General features: G+C 54.2%; 1 protein-coding gene across 2 annotated transcripts in view; it reads left to right on the top strand.

The window, feature by feature from the left end:
* The first annotated feature begins 454 nt into the window (after positions 1–454).
* ROR2 (receptor tyrosine kinase like orphan receptor 2) overlaps positions 455–19,157 on the top strand; it is a 185,398-nt gene continuing 166,695 nt past the window's right edge. For both annotated transcript variants that reach the window (XR_005354312.1, XM_038527295.1), the window contains exon 1: positions 455–566. Coding sequence is in view for 1 of the 2 variants with exons in the window: in XM_038527295.1 (XP_038383223.1) it covers positions 479–566 (88 nt within the window). In the remaining variant the exon portion in view is untranslated. The remainder of the gene's footprint in view (positions 567–19,157) is intronic.

A 19,157-nucleotide genomic window follows, 5' to 3' on the forward strand; every position in this document is an offset into this window, starting at 1 on the left:
GGACCGAGCGGCCGCCCCCGCCCCCGGCCCGGGCCCCGGCCCCGGCCCCCCGCTTCCCGCGCGCCCCGCCCGCCCTCCCGCCCGCCGCGGGCGCGTCCCTCCGGCAGGGGGCGCCGGCGCCGGCCTCGCTCTGCCCATCGGGGCGGGCGAGCCCGGGACCCTGCCTCCTGCGCGCCGCGGTCCGCCCCCCGCGCTCCTCCCGGCGGCCGGCGGGACGCCCAGCCCGCGCCCCGGAGCCTCGCAGCCAGCCCGCGCCGCGCCCCAGCCCAGCGGCCGTCCGGGCCGGGCCGGGCCGGGAGAACACTAGGAGCTCCGCGGCGGGGACGCAGTCGCGCGGCGCCGGGGACGAAGGGCAGCGGCCGCGCGGCCCACAGGGGTGGTGGCGCCCGGCCCCGCGCGCCCCGCCGGCCCCCGCGCGCCCCGCCGGCCCCCGCGGCCCCCGCGGCCCCCACGGCCCCCACGGCCCACGGCCCGCGGCATGGCCCGGGGCTCGGCGCCGCCGCTGCTGTGCGCCCCGGCCGTCTGGGTGGCCGCCGCGCTCCTGCTCTGCGCGCCCCGGACCTCAGGTAGGACCCGCCGCCCCTCGGTGCCCAGGCGGGCGCCGCGCTCTGGGTCTGCGCCGCCGCCGCGGGGGCCCGGCCGCTTCCCGGGGGGCGCGCTCTGGGGGCGGCCGCGGCCTGCAGGGCCCGGGCGGGCGGGAGGCGCGGGCGCCGGCGGGGAAGCCCGCGTGCGGGGCGTGCGGGGCCGTGCGGGGCGGCGAGTGTGCCGGCGGCCCGGTCCCGCCGCGGCGTCCTCAGCTCTCGGGACCCGGGCTCGGGCCCTGCCGCCCAGGCTACTCCCGCGGGCTCCCGGCCCCCGCGCCCCCCTGTGCGCCCGAGCCTGGGGTTCCCGCGCCCCCCCGCCCCCAGATCCGAGGAGACGCTGCCTTCCCTTTTGTTGGCCCCGCCACCCCCTCCTCCTCTCCCGGGAGGTAGCCGAGCGGGGGCCTTTCGGCTGCCGGGCGGCTCCCCGAGACCCGGGCCGGGCCGGGACACGCGGCCGGGGGTCGGCCCGGGGCTCCCGGTGGCCCTGTCTGGGGGGCGGGCCCGCGCGGGCTGTGTGCGTGCGCCCCGGACACGCAGGAGCGCCCGAGGAGGCGGCGCCCGCCCACGCCGTCCGGACCCCTGGGCACCTCGGCCCGCGCGGGCTGCATTCCGGGCACCCCGCCGGGTGGGGGAGGGCGGCGCTGCCGCGGGCCGGGACGCTGGGAGGCCGAGGAGGGTCGCCCCCGCCCCTTCACACGAGAGACGGACCCGGCGTCGCCCCCTCTTGCACCGTGCACCCCCACCCCCATGTATTCCTGCAGGCAGGTGAGAGGGAGGGACAGGGACCGCCGCCCCGGGGGCCTCGCGCCTCCCGCGGTTTGCTGCCAGCCGCGCGCTCCGGGACGGGTGTACAGCACCAGGGGGGCCGGCCAGCCTTCTTTTGGGGGGAGTCGTCCGCGTTTAAGCAGATGCTGATTACTTCAGACATCGCTGATGACTTGATTTGGGAAGGGGGCTTGCGTTTCTGTCGCTGTCCCTTCAGCGCGTAAAAAAGCGCGCAGGGTGCCCTGCGCAATGGTGAGCAAACCTGGCCTATTCCGAGTCAGGCCGGGGGACCCTCACGACATCCCTGCACCCCTCCTCCCCGCACGGATCCCTCCCCCCGTTAGAGTGGGCGGGGGAATCTGCCGCTGCGCGGGGAGAGGGGGGCGCACGGGGCCTAAATCCGGGCCTGGACGCGCGGTGGCGCAGCGCTGGCGCTGGCGGTGCGCGGGGCTCGGTGGCCCTGCACGGCTGCCTGGCTGCACGCGCTGCGGCGGCTTTCGTTGCACGAGCGTTGCACGAGGGTGGGGTGCCGTGGGGTGCCGTGGGGTGCCGTGGGGTGCGGAGGGCTGTCAGCGGGGCGCTGCGAGAAAGGCGACTCCTCTGTTGCTCAGACCGACATCGGAACAAGCCCGGGGAAGTTGCTCGCGTTTCGGACCGAGTAGTTGAAACGTTGCCCGTCTCTTTCAGTCGTATTTCAGGAATCTCACGAGGAACAAAGCAATCCTGGGTCATTCTCCTTAACTCTGGAACCCCGAGCGGAGGTCACTTGCTTTTTTCCAGTAAAATAATCGTCTCCATAAGGGAGGGAGGAGGAAAGGTGTTCATCGTCATCCTCTTACTTCTGGAATGCTCCCGTTAGCTGAACGTTCAAACTTGTTCATATTCAAAATATGAATTCAGTTGTATGCTTACAGGAGATTTGGGTACTTTTGGCATCTTTTCTGCTGTGAAGAGGAATCCCTGCAATCTGAGTGTATTTTATACACAAAAGATGTGACTATATAAAAACATGGAAAGGTTATTGCAGAAGGATTCGTAGATTCTTATTCTGCATTTTTATGGAGAGCTCTGTTCCCTGAGGAGACAAATACCTAATGGGACTGTGTGCCCCGCCCAGGTAGGAAAGGCTGGAGTGGTGGTTTGGGGGTTCGCCCTTTTCCCATTTTGAGAGCGCAGGAGTGTTGATTTCTGGCCCAGATTCTTGGAGTGATGGTCATAATAAATAATGCTATCGGTCCATTTGGAAGCCAGCACAGGACAACATCTTGAATAAGACTTTGGAAAAAGAAAAGTTTTCATGTATGTTGTAAGGCAACATGTTTTTCTCATTATGGCTGTGTATGCAGCAAAGAAGCACACTTTTGAAATGTTTCGGCATTTAACAGCGGGGGCAGGCTTAACTCTGGTGTCCACTCAGTGCTGAATGCCATCCTGAGACCTGGATACACTGGCCCTGCGGGTCACCATCCACGTGGCAAGCTGCTGTATGAAGGATTCACAGAAACACCCTTGGGTGCCCATGGGTGCCTAACTCTCAATTAGTAAAGCAAGTCCCAGTTTGGAAAAAAAATGACCAGAATTTTGCTTAATGTTTTGCGTGCAACATGAGTTTGAGAATGTGCTTCCTGGGGACCATATCTGCAGATTGACGAGGCAAAATGGGAACCGCATTTCTGTTTTTATTGTTAAGCCTTTCTCCTCTTGTTGGGTCAAAGCACAGCCTTGTTAGGCGTTTGTGTGTCACTCTGCAGTAAAGTACTTGTTACCGGTGAACGGTTAGCCTTGGTTTAACCTCTGAGACACCAGAGCCTGGCAGAGCCAGATCTTTCCTTTGCAGTCTACCCCCCCCCCCGCCCCCCCCCCCGACCCCCAGGCCAGATCAGTGGGATAGAAATGTGGGGCCGCAGCTTGTCTGACAGGTAGGGAGGGTGCATCCTCTAAGAGGGGGATTCTGAAGCGGGTTTCCGCCGCAGAAGTGGCGTTCCTTTAAAATGCATTCCACGGGAGGCCAGGATGTGGAAAGTTATTATCATTGAAATGGGACCCGGGTGTGAAGGGCTGGCCCTCCCTAATCTGCAGAACCCTGGCCAGTCTGATTAAGCACAGGAAATTTGTGTACTCTGTAGCTCTTTTCCCTGGGAGAGCTCTAATGATATAATTCCAGGTCGTCGTCAAGGAAAAGACAGTGGGCTGCGAAGTGTTATCCCCACCTCGGGTTTATGACCATCTTCGGAAACGTTCCGTCGATGTCAGAGGCCTTTTGGTGTTTATTTGGTCCATTCCCTGGGAACCTGAAAGCGGACCCAAAGTCCTCCCCCACAGGAGTGTCCTGCGGTCACCGAGTGGAGAAGGACGGGGTAGCAGAGCTTTGGGTTTGCCCTGCTGTGCCCCATGGTGGGGGGCTCCTTAAAGGCTCTGACCCCATCCTGATGGATAAGGTTGTCCTTAAGATACTTCCTTCTTTGGGGACCCTGAGGTGACTGCCAGGCAAACTCCATGAATACCGTGCATGAAAGCTTTCAAAGCAAAGGGGGCTTTGCTTTGCAGAGAGAGGAAGCATTGCTGGGGAAGTCTTGCATGGCCAATAGCAATTTCATGAAAGGACAATTGGGGTTAAAAGCACTGATGTTGGAAACATTGCTTCGTGGTGACCCTTTGGGTCCTTTGGTTTTGTGTTCACTGCAGCACGGTATCAGAAATGTTAGGAGTTTGATGAGTACTGAGGACTTCCTGAGTATTGAAATAAAAAAAAATGGAGCAACCAGAGGAGGAGCTCTGACCCATTAAGTATGGATGCAACTGGGAGAGAGTGGGGGGTGGCTGGTACCAGCCTCTCTCTTTCTAGTAGGTATTTGGTTTTGTCCAGGAGCTTGCCACGTTGGAAATAAAAGGGCAGGACAGCTCTGCTTGCATGGACAAATGGTCATGAAACCTACCTGGGGTGTGATCTATTTAAAATCATGGTGACAGAGTGGCCGAGGAATTGTTGAACAATGCTGGGAATTTGCTGAAAGCTTTTCAAAAATAAGGAATTGTGTTGGTGTGGTGGTTTGCACCATTTTTGGGATTTCGGGTTTTTTGTTTTGATTTGATTTTTTAAAAATTCTATCTTGGAGAGAACCAAAAAAAAAAAAAATCAAAAACCAAAGGGAAGGAAGTAATTACAGAAAAATTTAGCCTCATTAGACTAAGTGGCTTGTCCTCTAGAAAGTCTCACGTTTCAGTGGGAAGTGGAGTGTGTGTCTTTAATTGTCATTGGAATGAGCTCCAGTAGGCACCCTGTCACTTGTGAGATGTTATCTGGGGAGAATGTGGTCGCTTCTTTGAGTCCTCCATGGGTGGGGGAGGGTTTGCCCCAAATCCCCCCAGTCCCCAGCCCAGTGATTTCCACAGCCCGGTGCCCTGCTGTGGGGGTGGGGTCGGTAACCCAGTGTGCACTTAAATTACAGAAATCCCCTTTGCAGATTGGAGCAGCAGAGGACAGTTGCTGCCGGGCACACTTTGCTATTCGGGTTAAAATTCATTAAACTGAAATGAAGGCTTGACTTCCTTCACTGCCCTGGCTGCATTTCACAGGCCCACGCACACAGAGGACATTCCTGGCACCGCAGGGAGCTCTGTCGCCACCCCCCGGGGCTGTTCCTCCCCTCTGTCCTGGGGCTCAGTGTTTGTCCTTAGCTTCAGGAGCACGTTGGAGAGTCCAGAGCAAGGAGGGGCTCCATCTGGTTTGCCTAGAGTTTGGATTGTTGCTGGTGGGAGATGGGAGGGCAGAACTGGATCCAACCGGATTGACCCTAACGTGTGGGACCCGGCCCTGAGCCTCTCGTGCAGTCCGTGGCACTGGGCGGGATGTCGCGGACAGGTGTGTGCACCATGCATGTGTGCCTGCGTGTGCTTGGGAGGGGCAACCCCGTAGCTCCATTAAGAGCGTGTCAAATGTTTTTTTTTTTTTTAAGATTTTATTTATTTATTCATGAGAGACATAGAGAGAGAGAGAGAGAGAGAGAGAGAGGCAGAGACACAGGCAGAGGGAGAAGCAGGATCCCTGCAGGGAGCCCGAGGCAGGACTCATCCCAGGTCTCCAGGATCACACCCTGGGCTGAAGGCGGCGCTAAACCACTGAACCACCGGGGCTGCCCCAAGAGCGTATAAAATGGTCTTAGGGGTGCCTGGGTGTCTTCCTTTTGGCCCAGATCATGATATTGGAGTCCTGGGATCAAACTTCATGTCGGACTCCCTGCTCAGCAGGGGAATCTGCTTCTCCCTCTGCCCCCCTGCCCCCGCCTTGTGCTCTCTCTCTCTCTCTCTCTGTAAAAGAAATAAATGAAATCTTTAGAAAAAAATCATCTTAGTGACGACTGTTGACTTGAATTAGGCCGAGTCTGAGATCTTGCAGCAGGACACCTTGAAGAAGTGAAAGGAACATAGTGTCTTGGAGGAATGTGCACCGTGCAGATTCAAAGCACATGCACAGGGGAAGGGACAAGGACTCCTTGCCCCCCCGTACCTGTGAGCCGCCCCCCCACAAGGCACCCTGGGGGTGCAGAAAGCAGGGTCCCACAGGGAGACCCACTCGTAGTGGTCCGGGCCAGGGAGAAAGGATGTGACATGTGAGGACACGCTCACGGAGTGTGTCAAATTCAGTCAAGTCTGGCAGCGTCAGTATTTGTCAGCCCTCCTAGAGAGAGCAGAAGACATGTGTGCACCCGGACGCGGAGGTCTCCCTTAGCCCAGACGCCAGCAGCCGCCCTGGGGATGGCCAGGTGCCCGCAGCAGCGGGAGCAGTAGGAAGTAGAAGCGGCCCGGGGCAGTCCATGGGGTAGGGGAGATCTCTGGAGTCAGGTCACAGGTGTGTTCAGGTCGTGAGGGGGTGAGTGGTCCAAGGGACTGGCCTGCAGTCATGTTCTAGATAATGGCAGCAGTGGTTGGGATGAGAGGATCTTGTTTGTACCCAAGACAGGAGGTGCATGAAATATCAAGGGGCTTGGTGTCGGACTCACTGGGGAGTTTCCAGGAAAGGTGCTGGATAAGGAGCTTCCTGGGGGGAAACCGACAGGGGACATGTCCATGTCTCGCTTAGGGGTCTGGAGGACGGTCACACTCAGCATTTTGGCTCCTGGCAGGCAGTGGGCATTGGACCAGAGAATGAGTGGGCTTTGGGGCACGGTGAGGAACTTGGTGTGGACATGGGAGCCCCACCTGGAAAGTGAGTGGCCCACCAATGGGTGGCAGGACAGATGTGGAAACAGGGGAGGGGCTGCAGGCTCAAAAAAGCTTTCAGGCACAGCCTCTGGGTCCCCCTAGGTGCAGGGTCTACCTTATAGCCCTACAGTGTGTTCTTATTTTGTGTTTTTCTTGTGGAACACCCCCCTCGAGAACATTTGGAAATAACATTTGGAAACTGAGAGTTTTCTTCCCAACAGTTGAAATAACCCCAGGTCACCGTATCATAATCATAGTCTTCACATAGTAGACTTCATATAACATCGGCTGTTGTTTCCAAAGCAACTTGAGATAGGGAAACATTGAGTGACACGCTACGTCTGCAGGAGATGATGGGACAAGGGGGTGCCCCCTCTAATGAACGTGAGAGGTGGATGCTGTGCAGAAGCGGAGAGCCTGGCTGGTTGTGCATCTGCAGTTTTTTTTTTTTTTTTTTTAAGATTTATTTATTTGAGAGAGTGAGAGAGAGAGAGCATGGGGGAGGGGTGGGGAGTGCAGAAGGGGAGGGAGAAGCAGACTCCCTGCTGAGCAGGGAGCCCCGATGCAGGACTCCATCCCAGGACCCTGAGATCATGACCTGAGCTGAAGGCAGGTGCTTCACCGACTGAGCCACCCAGGGGCCCCTGAAAACATTTTTAGTGATCCACTTCAGTTCAGTGGCAGGAAGCACGTTCACACTGTCCTGTGACCCCACCGTGCATCTCCAGAACTCTTCATCCCCCAAACTGAAATTCTGTCCCCATTAATCCCTGGCTCCCCCGTTCCCTCTCCCTCCAGCCCCCGGCACCCACTGTTCTGCTGTCTGTGTCTATGACTGGGCCGGCCGCCGAAGGTACCTTGAATAGATGGGCTTATTCGGCATTCATCCTTTGGTAACTGGCTTCTTTCACTTCGCCTAGTGTTTTCAAAGTTCATCCACTTGTAGGATATGTCAGTACTTCCTTCCTGACGCTGAAGAATATTCTGTTACGTTCACCCCCCACACACACCCCACGTCTCCTGCGTTCTGCTTTGCCATCTGTTGGTGGACATTCGGGTTGTTTCCCCTTTGCGGCTGGTCAGTCACGCTGTCCTGCACACGGGTGTACGTGGGGGGTGTCTCCGGGGCTTTGGGTGTATGCTCGCAAGTGGAATCGCTGGACGGCGTGGTGGTTCTCGTTTTACTGCCCAGGAACCGTCATCCTGCCCCTGCCGTAGCCACTTGCTGCTTTCCGTGTTACTGATAGTTGCGGTCACGGTGGATGTGAGGTGGGATTTCACTGCAGTTTGGATTTGCGTGTCTCCAACGACTAGTGACATTGAGCATCTTTTCCTGTCATTTGTGTGTATTTCATGGCCACCTGCATATCTTCTTTGGAGGAATGTCTATTCCAATCCTTTGCTCATTTTAAAAATCAGATTGTTTGGGTGTGTTTTTTTTTTTTTTTTTTGGTTGCATTGTAGGAGTTCTATATATCCTGGATATTAACTCCTTATCAGGTATAAGTGTAATTGTACATATTTACTCCCATTCCGTGGGCCACCTTTCCATTCTGCTTTGTGTGAGGTGCGTGTAGGGTTGGGCAAGGACCAAGTGTGTTGATTGTGTTGTAGGCAGAGTTCCTACTGTGGAAAGAAGGAGATGCTAATCTGGGATCCAGGAAAGCAAGAACCCACAGGAGGCTGGATTGGAATTGGAGACAGTGGCGTAAGTCATGATTTCATCTATTTGCTGACACAACAACACACACACGTGAATGTTCACGTTAGGAAGTCATAACTTGTAAACTGTCAATGATCTCTGATGTAGTCATGTTCCGCCGGCACCTCACTAGCAACGAGCACTCCCGCTGCCCGCATCTGGGCGGGTAGATGGGGTTCCCCAGTCAAGGAGCTGGGAGTCCTGGGGAGGCAAGACCGCTTGTGGGGCCAGCATGGGGAGGGATGCAAGGTGAGCCCGGAGCATGTTCTTGGGCCAGAAAGTAAGTGATCAGAGATAATGGGAATGTCTCAAACGTGCAGGTGCCCATTGCAGGAGCTCTGGAGGTCACATCTGGGACGTGCTAAGTGTCGAACAAAGGTGAGCGCGGGTTCGACATGGAACAAAATGGTTCAACGCTGATGAGTCAGTGAGTAACCGCATACATGTGTGTGTTTCCCGGGGCCGCCTGATGGAGCAGCACAAACAAGGGGACTTCAAACATAGGAAATAGAGGATGTCCGCAGAAAATGCCCGTGTCAGCGGTCCACACTCTTGGGAGTCTCCAGGGAATTTGTTTGTTTGTTTGTTTGTTTTTTGCCTCTTCCAGGTCCTGGTGACTGTCCCTTGTGGTGTCCCTTGTATCGTGGCGGCATCAGCTTGCTTTCTCCCTCACCTTCTCAGAGTTGCCCTTCCTTGGTGTCTGTGTGGGTCCCTTCCTCTTCTTGTAAGGACATCTATCATTGTGTTTAGGCTCCCTTTAAATCCAGGACAGTTTCGTCTCAGGGTCCCTTCACTTGTTACTGCTGCAAAGACTATTTCTAGATAAGGTCACATTTGAAGTTCTGGGTGAATATGAATTTTGAGAGACACTATTTAACCCACTTTGTTCCACAAATAAATAGAAGGGATGGGGAAGAGAGAGCACTTCCCTATAGCAAAATGCCAATTAGGGGACTCTGGGTGGCTCAGCGGTTGAGCGTCTGCCTTTGGCTCAGGGCGTGATCCCGGGGTCCCAGGATCGAGTCCCACATCGGGCTCCCTGCAGAGAGTCTGCTTCTCCCTCTATGTCTCTGCCTCTCATGAATAAATAAATAAATAAATAAATAAATAAATAAATAAATAAATAAATAAAAATTTAAAATGCCAATTAATAAATGTGCAGTGAGCAGGAAAAACCCCATTTAGCGATAGTAATTGTAGAGATTGATTTGGGCAAGAGTCCTCAATGAATGCTGAATCTAATTAGAAGAGGCCACGCATGGTGGGGAGCAGGAAATGTTCCTGGCCCACAGTGTTTCCCACTGCCCCCCACCCCAGCCCTCATTTGCAAGGGGACAGTTAGTGACAAGACTGGAGAGGCATAGGACGTCGCCCTAACTCGGTGATCAAGGCTCACGCCACCCGGGCGGGCCGATGGACACGTTCTTCTGAGAAGGGTGTCACTTGGGTTGCTTTCCAGCTGGAGATATGACACCTGACTCTGACGGTGACACACACCAGCAAGCCCAACTGGAGAAGCATCTTACTGAAACAGTTGGCTTTTAGCAGCAAACCTCAAGGTCGTGAACGACGAAGATGGCCAAGGAACGGGCCTATGGGACGGGGTGACCACATGCACTGTGTGATTCCAGATGGGTCGGTGCTATGGCAAAAACACGTGATGTGGGTATCGGTGGAACGTTTGATGAAATTGAAATATGGGCGTAAAATACTCAAAAATGTTGTCCAAGTTAACTTCCCTGAGTTTGTGAATCATAGGGAGGTCGTTGAAGAGAATGTCCTGACGTTTGGGATGTATATACTGTGCATTAATGGATAACGTAATGTCTACAATCTATTCGGAGTCTTTGGAGGGAGAGCATGGCGTGTGCGGAGACAGTATGGTGGACACATGGGGGAAATGTGAAAAATCTGTGGGTCTGATCAAGAGGATGGGTGTGTGTGTAGGGGGGAGTTTCCTGCATGAATCTTGCAACTTTTTTGTAAATTGGAATTGATTTACAGGGACTCCTGGGTGGCTAAGTAGTGGAGCATCTGCCTTCGCCTCCGGATGTGATCCCCGGGGTGCCGGGATCGAGTCCCACATCGGGGCTCCCTGCAGGGAGCCTGCTTCTCCCTCTGCCTCTCTCTCCGTGTCTTTCATGAATGAATAAATAAAATCTTAAAAAAAAAAAAGGAAATGATTTACAAGTAGAGGATTGAACAGGTCATTGCACACGTGTGACCATAGCCAGTGTCTCTAAGAAGAAAGACACAAACAGTTGTGTTTTATTGGAAATGGTGTCAGACCTCACACAGGGCTGGGGAGGCTGGCGGGGGGGGGGGGGGGGGGGAGACGCTCGTGTTTTCGACACAGGTTTCTTCAACGAGGCTGAAAATTGCCAAGTGTGAGTCTCGTCTCTAGATTGCCAGGACTTCTAACACATTTCCCCTTTGCTTTTTCATTATAAAAAACGTCAGGCAGACACACAATGAGACTAAGTACAGTGAACCCCTCTATATTTTTCCTGCAGCCTCCACAGTTACACGTCCTGTTAATTTTGTTTCATTTCCCCCGGCCCTCTTAATGGGTCCCAGACAGCCTTAATTTTTTTTTTTTAACCTGTAAATACTTCAGCATGAATGGTAAGGACTGTTCTCCACATAATCTCAATACTGTTATCACAGACAGGCGTTATCTGAGACCCAAGCCCTGCCCTGTTTTCCGCAGCCGGCTAGAAAATGGCCTTTGACACTTGCCTTGATCGCAGCGGGGGTGCAGGCGAGGTGTACCCCGAGCCTCGGTGTTCGCCATCCGAGCAGCCGTCAGCCAGACCTGGGGTTTGCAGTGGGTCTGCGCCGCTGCGTGGCGGCAGGTGCAGAGGTGTTCGCGCGGTGCAGGGGCTGTGGGTGCTCTGGGGGGGAAGGACCCCGCTGGGTCCTGGTGCAGAGGTGTGTGGGGGCCCGGGCTGGTGCTCCGGGAGAAAGGCGCTGCGGTGCGCTGCCTGGAGCAGGTGCTTCCTCACCACTCTCGGGGCTCGGTGTCGTCACACAAGGGTATCCAGGTGAAGGAACACAGGGTGGGGGAGATATGGGACCTCTTGGGTCCCTCCGACCCCTTCCTGCATTTCTCAGCATCAGTGCATCAGAAGGGTCCGTTTTGTGTGTCTCGGTGCAGAGGGTGTGATGTCCAGCCCCCCAGGGTTGGGGGGACCCGTTTACAGTCCGTAGGGCAGGTGAGGGGGTTTGTATCCAGAGCACCTGACCCCCGAGGTAGATGAGAAGGTTAATGTCCCACTTGCAGCAGAGACACAGCACACAGCAAACAGTTCATGGAGCAGCAGATGCAAAGGGCCAGAACCCCTAGGAAGGCGTCGGGCCTTGTTAGGCTCGAACATGATGCAGCTTACAAGACAGTCACCCCCCGCCAGTGGCGTTCCCCCTGAACCTTGGCTGGAGTCACCAGTGGGTAACGAGAGCCGTGCCAGCAGTGATGTGGGTGGCGTGGTGCTGGGGGAGGGTGGTGCACGCTGCCACTTGGAGGGCGGTCGGCACTGGCTCTTACCGTCACAAGGGTGCACGTCCTGGTCTTGCTCTAGAACAAGACATGTGTGCCCGGGCGGCACGCTGCTCACTGCCACCCCAGTTCGAATGGAGAGGAGTTGGAAACAGCGACGTGTCTTGCGATGGGAGCCAGATAGCCGGCACTGTGTCTCCTTGGGGGCTGACGTGGAAATGGGGACCCCTGGGTACCAACAGCGCAGTGATTCAGCGCGGGATGCTGGGTGGGACAAAAGTCAGGCCACAGAGGGATGCATGTTGCATGTGACTGGTGTAAAAAATCCCCCCACCATCCCCCCTTCCGTGTGTGTGTGTGTGTAGATGCTGGCCTCCAGAATCAGGCGTCTAGTCTACAAACACAGAATGACACCAGCGGTTCCCCAGGGGGAGGGGAGAGGAGGGCAGAGGGGTCTCAGGATCTTTTGTGCCGTTGTGCCTCCTGCACCGGTGACACCTCGTTGGGTCCTTTCTTTAAGCTGCCAGGGAAGACACTGTGTCTGGCATTTGAATAAAGGAGTCGAGGCTGTTGTCACAGACGCTGTTGCCTCCCATCACCTCCCTCCTTGCTTTGTCCTTTGCTGGCCAGAGCGGGAGGTGAAGGAGAACCGTGGGAAGGCTGTCTGTCGAGGAGACCGTGGCAGTTCCTAAGCCTGTTGGGGAGCGTTTTGATTTTTAGGGTGTTCACAGACAGGTAAGGACATAGGAGGCTGGGATGTGGGAACCCTAGGCCAGCCAGTTCCCCAGTTCTGCAGACTCTCTACCTCCAAGTGTCACATCCCCATCCCGTTCTTCACATATTGATCCTTTTTGAAGCTGTCCCCAAACCCTCCACGTGGAGTTGCACCTGCTGGGCAGCTTGTTGCAGGGCAACAGGGGGCAGCCAGTCCCCCTGTTTACTGCCACGGTCCCCAGAGCCACTGAGATATTTGGACCTTATGTAAATAGCCACAAGAACCAGAGTCTTCTGCATATTTTGAAACCGAAGCAAAAAACGGGAAATCTGAAAGAATGTTAAGATGGAACTATAGTGGGAGCTGCCTTTCAAAACTAACAACTTTGTGTTTCTCCGGTTGTGAGGCTGGAGGGCCCTTGCTCTCACTGGATGACTTTCCGTAAAGACAACACCACATGGGCACAGGGTGGATGACGTGACCCCCACAGAAAGGGATGCTGGAGCCCTAACTCTCAGGACTTCAGAATATGGTGTTGGCTGGAGAGAGGATTTTTACAGATGTGATCAAGTTAAAATGAGGTCATGACGGTGGGTCCTAAGGCAGTCTGACTGGCGTCCCTACAAAAAAGGAGAAACCAGGGCCCAGAAACAGCCTTGTGGTGGAGAGAAGGTGACAAAGGTGACGAGAAGACACAGGGAGAAAAGATGCCAAAGTCAGCCAGGCCCACATCTTGCGATCTCGGGGTTCAGCCTCTAGGTCAGTGGGATGATGAATGCCTGTTGTTCTGGTGCCGTTTGTTACCATGGCCTGTGCTGACCCATACGCTGCTGCCAGACACCCCTTCTGTCGATGAGCCTGGGAGTCCCGGGGACTGGTCAGTGTTAGGGTCTGGAACTGGGTCCCAGACACAGCAGGGCCAGTGCCACCCGATGGGGACGAGCCACTTGGCACAGAGGGCAGGGCTGTCCTCCTGGAGAGCTCGCTGTCCCGTGCTGCTCTCTCGACAGCGCTGTGGCCAGCCCTGTGTGCTGCTGCCAGCCGCCAGGCTGCCGTCGGGGGGCCGTGGGGCAGCCACCCGCCTGTCCCCCCACGTTCCTCCAGCCTCTTGCCTGGCTCTCGATGGGGGACGTGAGGCTTTGACGGGGGCGGACAGGGTGGGAGGGGGCAGCCCCCAGAGGTCAGAGCCGGGTGAGGTGCCTGCACACGCTCCCCTCCGGGGTGAGGCCTCCTCGAGGTGCCAGGCGCCCATCCCTTTGTGACTCTCGGGGGAACCACGGTAACAGCAAAAACAAAACCCGCTGAGAGCAAACATCCTGGGCGCTAGGATTGCGCTGCTTGTCAGCGTGGGTGATTTATCGGGGCCTGGAAGCCTTTGAAGCGGGAGGCGATTGGACTCCTTGAAGTCTGGCCCCACGGGGAAGCCATGGAAGCGCCAAATGGAGAGGAAGGGGTGAGGGGCCCCGGCTGGCTCGTGGGGTCCCCGGCTCCTGGTGTGGGGAGGGTTTCTCCTTTCTTCCCTTTTGTCCGGTTCCAAGGCTCGGGTGGCTCTGGGGGCAGTGGAGAATTGCCAGCAAGCAGAAAGAGACCTTTTGTGGGGACCTCCCGGGCAGGCCGCAGGGGCACGCGACCAGCAGGGTGGTACATGGTGTCAGCTCCTTTGGGTGCTGGACAGTGGGCATCGCAGGGGGCCGCACAGGGCGGAGAGTTCTAGGCAGGGGTGTCGGCGCGCACCCCAGCAGATTGCAAGGAGGCGTTGGCAGGGGCCGAGGCCACGTGCAAGGTGTCACCCAGACAAGGCCTGGTTGCATCAGGAATGGTCCAGTGCCTGATTATTTCATTGCGAAGATTCAGATGGCTGTTTTGACCTCTATGAGTTTTCTTTCATGGTTTGCAAAATTCAGTATGTCCTCGTCATTTCATTTTGGGAGAAGGAAAACCAGCCCGTTGTTTCTCAAGGCAGAGCTGAGGCACAATGACTTCTAATTAGTGGAGGGTTTCCAGAGTTCAACTAAAATTCACTTAACTTTGATTGTTGTTTTCTTCTGCTACTCTAAACTTGGAGCCCATTTCTTTTCTTTTTGAATAATAATTAAAAAAAAAAAATCCCCCAAACCCAAGATAGTCCAGTTTCTCCTACTTGACTAAGTCACTTTAGATCATGGACTCTAAAAGCCAAGCTGATTCAAAACAAAACAGAATAGAGCAAAACAAAAGAGAAAGAATGAAAACCAAGTGTGGGTATAAGCGGATTTGCTCAGGATTAAGGTTTTTAATTAATTAATTTTTAAAAAGATTTTATTTATTTATTCATGAGAGACACACAGAGGCAGGGACATAGGCAGAGGGAGAAGCAGGCTCTATGCAGGGAGCCCGATGTGGGACTCGATCCCGGGTCTCCAGAATCACACCCTGGGCTGAAGGCAGCACTAAACTGCTGAGCCACCGGGGCTGCCCAGGATTAAGGTTTTTAAAATGTTCTTTATAATGTTTTGTTCCTCCAGGCTATAGAATGAGGCCTGCCCTGTATTCTGGGTGTGTGGGGCGTGGGGTTGGGGGTTTTTACAATGTTGAGGGAGCTTTGGCTTGGGCCCAATTATCAATCTACTGTTGGGCCTAATTATCAATCTACCGTTGCAGGTATTTATTTAAAGAATCATTATGTGACAACCCCCACAAAACAATTCTATGCTGTTTTCTGTTTTTTACAGAAAATAGACAGATACTTCCAAGGGGCCTCCCTCTTGGCTTTGGGGCTTCATTTAGCTCTCTCTGGAATGTTTAAGTCTTACATCAGGGTAACTCACGTATTTATTACAGGACGAGGTACGAGTCAGGAAACACCAATCATACACGAAAAGCCCAGTAACACATGCTGATGGTTTGGGAAGAACCCCGTGAAGGGTGTAAACTGAGAAGCTCCCCCTCCCCCAACTCCTTCTCATGCCCCCCCCCACAATCCGGAGATCCCCAGATAGATGGTGGCCCGTCCATCTTGGCAGTCTCTGTGCTTCATTCCAGATGCTTTCTAGGCACATGTGCTTGCCTGTGCATCTCCTTTGTTTTTATTTAAATTGTGGCAAAATTTGCCTAACATAAAATTAACCATTATATTTATTTATTTAAAGATTTTATTTATTTCAGAGAGAGAGAGAGAGAAAGAATGAGCAGGAGGAGGGGCAGAGGGAGAAGCAGACTCCCTGCTGTGCATCCCAGTATGCCCGGGATCATGACCTGAGCCGACTGAGCCACCCAGGCGCCCCAGAATTAACCTTTATCTATGTATTTATGTATTTATTCATTCATTCATTCATTCATTCATTCATTCATGAGAGACACATACAGAGAGGCAGAGACACAGGCAGAGGGAGAAGCAGGCTCCCTGCAGGTAGCCTGATGCAGGACTCAATCCTGGGACTCCAGGATCATGCCCTGAGCCAAAGGCACACGCTCAACCGCTGAGCCACCGGGGCTGCCCAGAATTAACCATTTTAAAGTGCACAACCCAGGGGAGTTTAGTCTACTGACAGTGTTGTGCTCCCCTCCCAACTCCATCTGGTTCCAGAACATTCCCATCGCCACACTCACGGACTCTGTCTCTCTGGATTTGCCTTTTCTGGAAATTTTACATAAATAGAATCCTACACTGTGTGGCCTTTGTATCTGGCTTCCCTCACTGGGCAAAGTGTTTCCAAGCCCGTGCTGTGGCATCCCTGATCTGTTTTTATATTCAGTGAGATTATACCACACAGACTGCGCTGCTGTTTTGAACAACACTGGCTCTTAGAAATCTTTCCCTATTAGCACATGCCAGGCACCATTTCCACCCCTCGGCCTTTGCTAATATCTGCCGGTGGAGGCCCAAGGATGCCCACATTTCACTGGCCTCCCACCGGTGGATCCTTCTAATCCGAAGTTGGAGCTGATGCATACACTTCAGTGCTGCAGGGAACATCTGGATACACATTTTGTTTTGTTTTGTTTGCACTTGTGTATCTGGAGAGTCAGTTCCCAGAAGTGAATTTTTTTTTTTTTTAAATCTGGCATGTTTATGTTTAAATCTTTCATAGATTCTACAGGATTGCTCTTCCAGAAGGCAGCACTTTATCCTCCCAGTCCCGGGGTGTGAGCCAAGCCCTGTCCAACTCTGGGCATTGTCAGGCATTTTCATCTTGTTAAGCCTGAAAAGTGGAAATGGTATGTTAATCCTGTGTATTGACATTTTACCGTGAGGCCAAGTGTCTCCTAAATCCCCGTGTTTTCCTTTTTTCAGGGAAATAACTGTTTACTTTTTCTACTAATTTTCTGTTAGTTGTTCTCTGTTATTTCCCTGACTGCTCTTTTTTTTTTTTTTTTTTAAAGATTTTTATTTATTCATGAGAGACACAGAGTGGCAGAGACAGGCAGAGAGAGAAGCAGGCTTCTCGCAGGGAGCCCGATGTGGGACTCAATCCCTGGACCCTGGGATCATGACCTGAGACAAAGGCAGATTCTCAACCACTGAGCCACCCAGGCATCCTTTAGCTCTACTCCTGATCACATTTAACTGTTGATCACGGGAAAGTATTTTTTCTTTCCCGTGATCAAGATTGTCCTTGGTCTTTGCTTGATGGTATTTGTTTCTATACAGAAAGTTTTATGGGGACAAAGGAAACTGGCTTTTCTATACTTTGAATTTTGCCACAGTAATGTTATTTTTAATATTATCCTTTTTGGAGGGGTTCTTATGATTCATCTCTTAGGGTTGAATCTTTCATTGACATGGAATTCGGATCCACCTTTACTCTCCTCAGACAAATTGCTTGGAGATCCTTTATTGAATCATGCATTCCTTTCCATGATGGGAACAGCAGCCTTTTCTGGGTATTAAAAATTCCTTGTTAGCTTGGCGTTATTTTTAGGTTGTTCACTGGCTGTTCCACTTTCAGATACCACAGCTTTATATGTTTTAACATTCGGCTGCAGTAATCCGTTCTCTTACTCCCACCCCACTCCCCAGAGTTTTTTTAGCTAGTCCCACTTAGCTTTCTGAATGAATCTTGGAGCAGTTTTATTCTTCAGTAATGCAAGTTCTTAAGGGTCTGTTTTCCTGAGTGTGGCTTCAGCTTTACCTTTTAGATTGTGTCACGTATCGTGCAATGTTTTTGTTACTGTTGTTTCCAGGGTGGTCTGTAATCTCAGTTTCTGTATCTTCTGTGATTCGAGAGCAGGTTAAGAAGAAACCTTGATTGGGATGCCCAGGTGGCTCAGCGGTTGAGCATCTGCCTTCAGCTCAGGGCGTGATCTCGGGGTCCTGGGATCGAGTCCCACATTGGGCTCCCCACAGGGAACCTGCTTCTCCCTCTGCCTGTGTCTCTGCCTCTCTCTCTGTGTCTCTCATGGATAAATAAATAAAATCTTTAAAAAAATTTAATGATCTAACGTTTAAAAATGCTATGACAAAGTGGATAGGACTGTTGGCATCTGAGGATGTGTCAGTATTTACTGGAGAGTGATGAGGACCGCAAGCTTCGGTGGCACCCAGTCGGTCCTGGGGACCCAGCCCCCGGCTGGCCAGGGCAGCCAGCCACTGTGGTGCGCACCATATGGACAGGCCTCTGGGCGCCACGGTCGTCCCTCGGCAGCAGCTTCGGGTTGGGATTGGCCTTGTGCTCTTTGGACAGATTGTCCCGTATCTTTGGATCTGCCCATGAGAGGAGGCGTTATTATTACCCCCGTTATGGATGAGGAAGCTGCAGCAGGGAGGGATATGACCTGCCCAGAGCCATGCCTCTGCGCTGGTGGGGCCTGGGGACCCAGCTCTCTGAGTCCCACTCGCCCACCCCAGAGTCAGCAGGGCCACTGACCTTGGAGTGCAGGCCACCTTCCTTTCTTCTGTCCCCACACTGCTGTGGGCTGTAGGTGCACCACGGACTGTCCCCACGGGAGCTTCCACTGAAGGAAGGTTCTGTTCCAGGTCCCAAGGCAGAGGGACACGCAGGCCATGCAGGGCTCCAGAGGGAGGCATTAGGTCCATCGGGAGCAGAAGTGGGAGTGGGGGGCAGTGAGGCCAGAGCCTTCCTTGGGCTTCTGCAGGAAAGGTGAGGCCAGGCCAAGTAAGCAGCTTAGGCTCAGCCAGCTGGAATCTGGCGAGCTCTGGGCCCTGGGGGCTCTCCCTTGTTGGGTTCCTGGGCCCCGAGCACTTGGGGGTGTGGGTGCTGCACTGGTTGGTTTGCACAAGAAAGGCCTGCCCGGGAGCCCTTTGCACCTGGAAGAATTGGGTGGCCCAGGGCGGGGCTGCCTCTCCCCATCTGTGAGGTTGAGGTCCTAGATGCCAGAGCTTTGAGAAAGCAGCAAATAAGCAAATCTAGTTAGCACGGTTGGCTCTGTGATGAATGGGTGCCAAGTAGGCAAGTGCAGAACGTCAGGCAGCCGCAGAGTTAGGAGTGGCAGGCGGCGGCCCCTGGCACGGGCCCCAGCAGCCGTCCTGCCCCGGCCGGTGGGTGGGCGAGGACTTCTCCTCCGGGTGGCCTGCCTGCTGGTCACACTTCACTGTGGGTAGTTTGGGATTTGGATAGGCGTCCAAATGCGATGGAGGGCAGAGGCCACCGGGTGACTATTGAGATCCTCGGGTCTCGGGGTGTTTTGTTCCCTCCTGGGAGGGCGGCTCCAGGGCGAGGAGTCTGGACCTCTGACCTGCTGTGGGAGGACAGT

This window comes from Canis lupus, chromosome 1, assembly GCF_011100685.1.
Source record: "Canis lupus familiaris isolate Mischka breed German Shepherd chromosome 1, alternate assembly UU_Cfam_GSD_1.0, whole genome shotgun sequence".
Classification (NCBI taxonomy): Eukaryota; Metazoa; Chordata; class Mammalia; order Carnivora; family Canidae; genus Canis; species Canis lupus.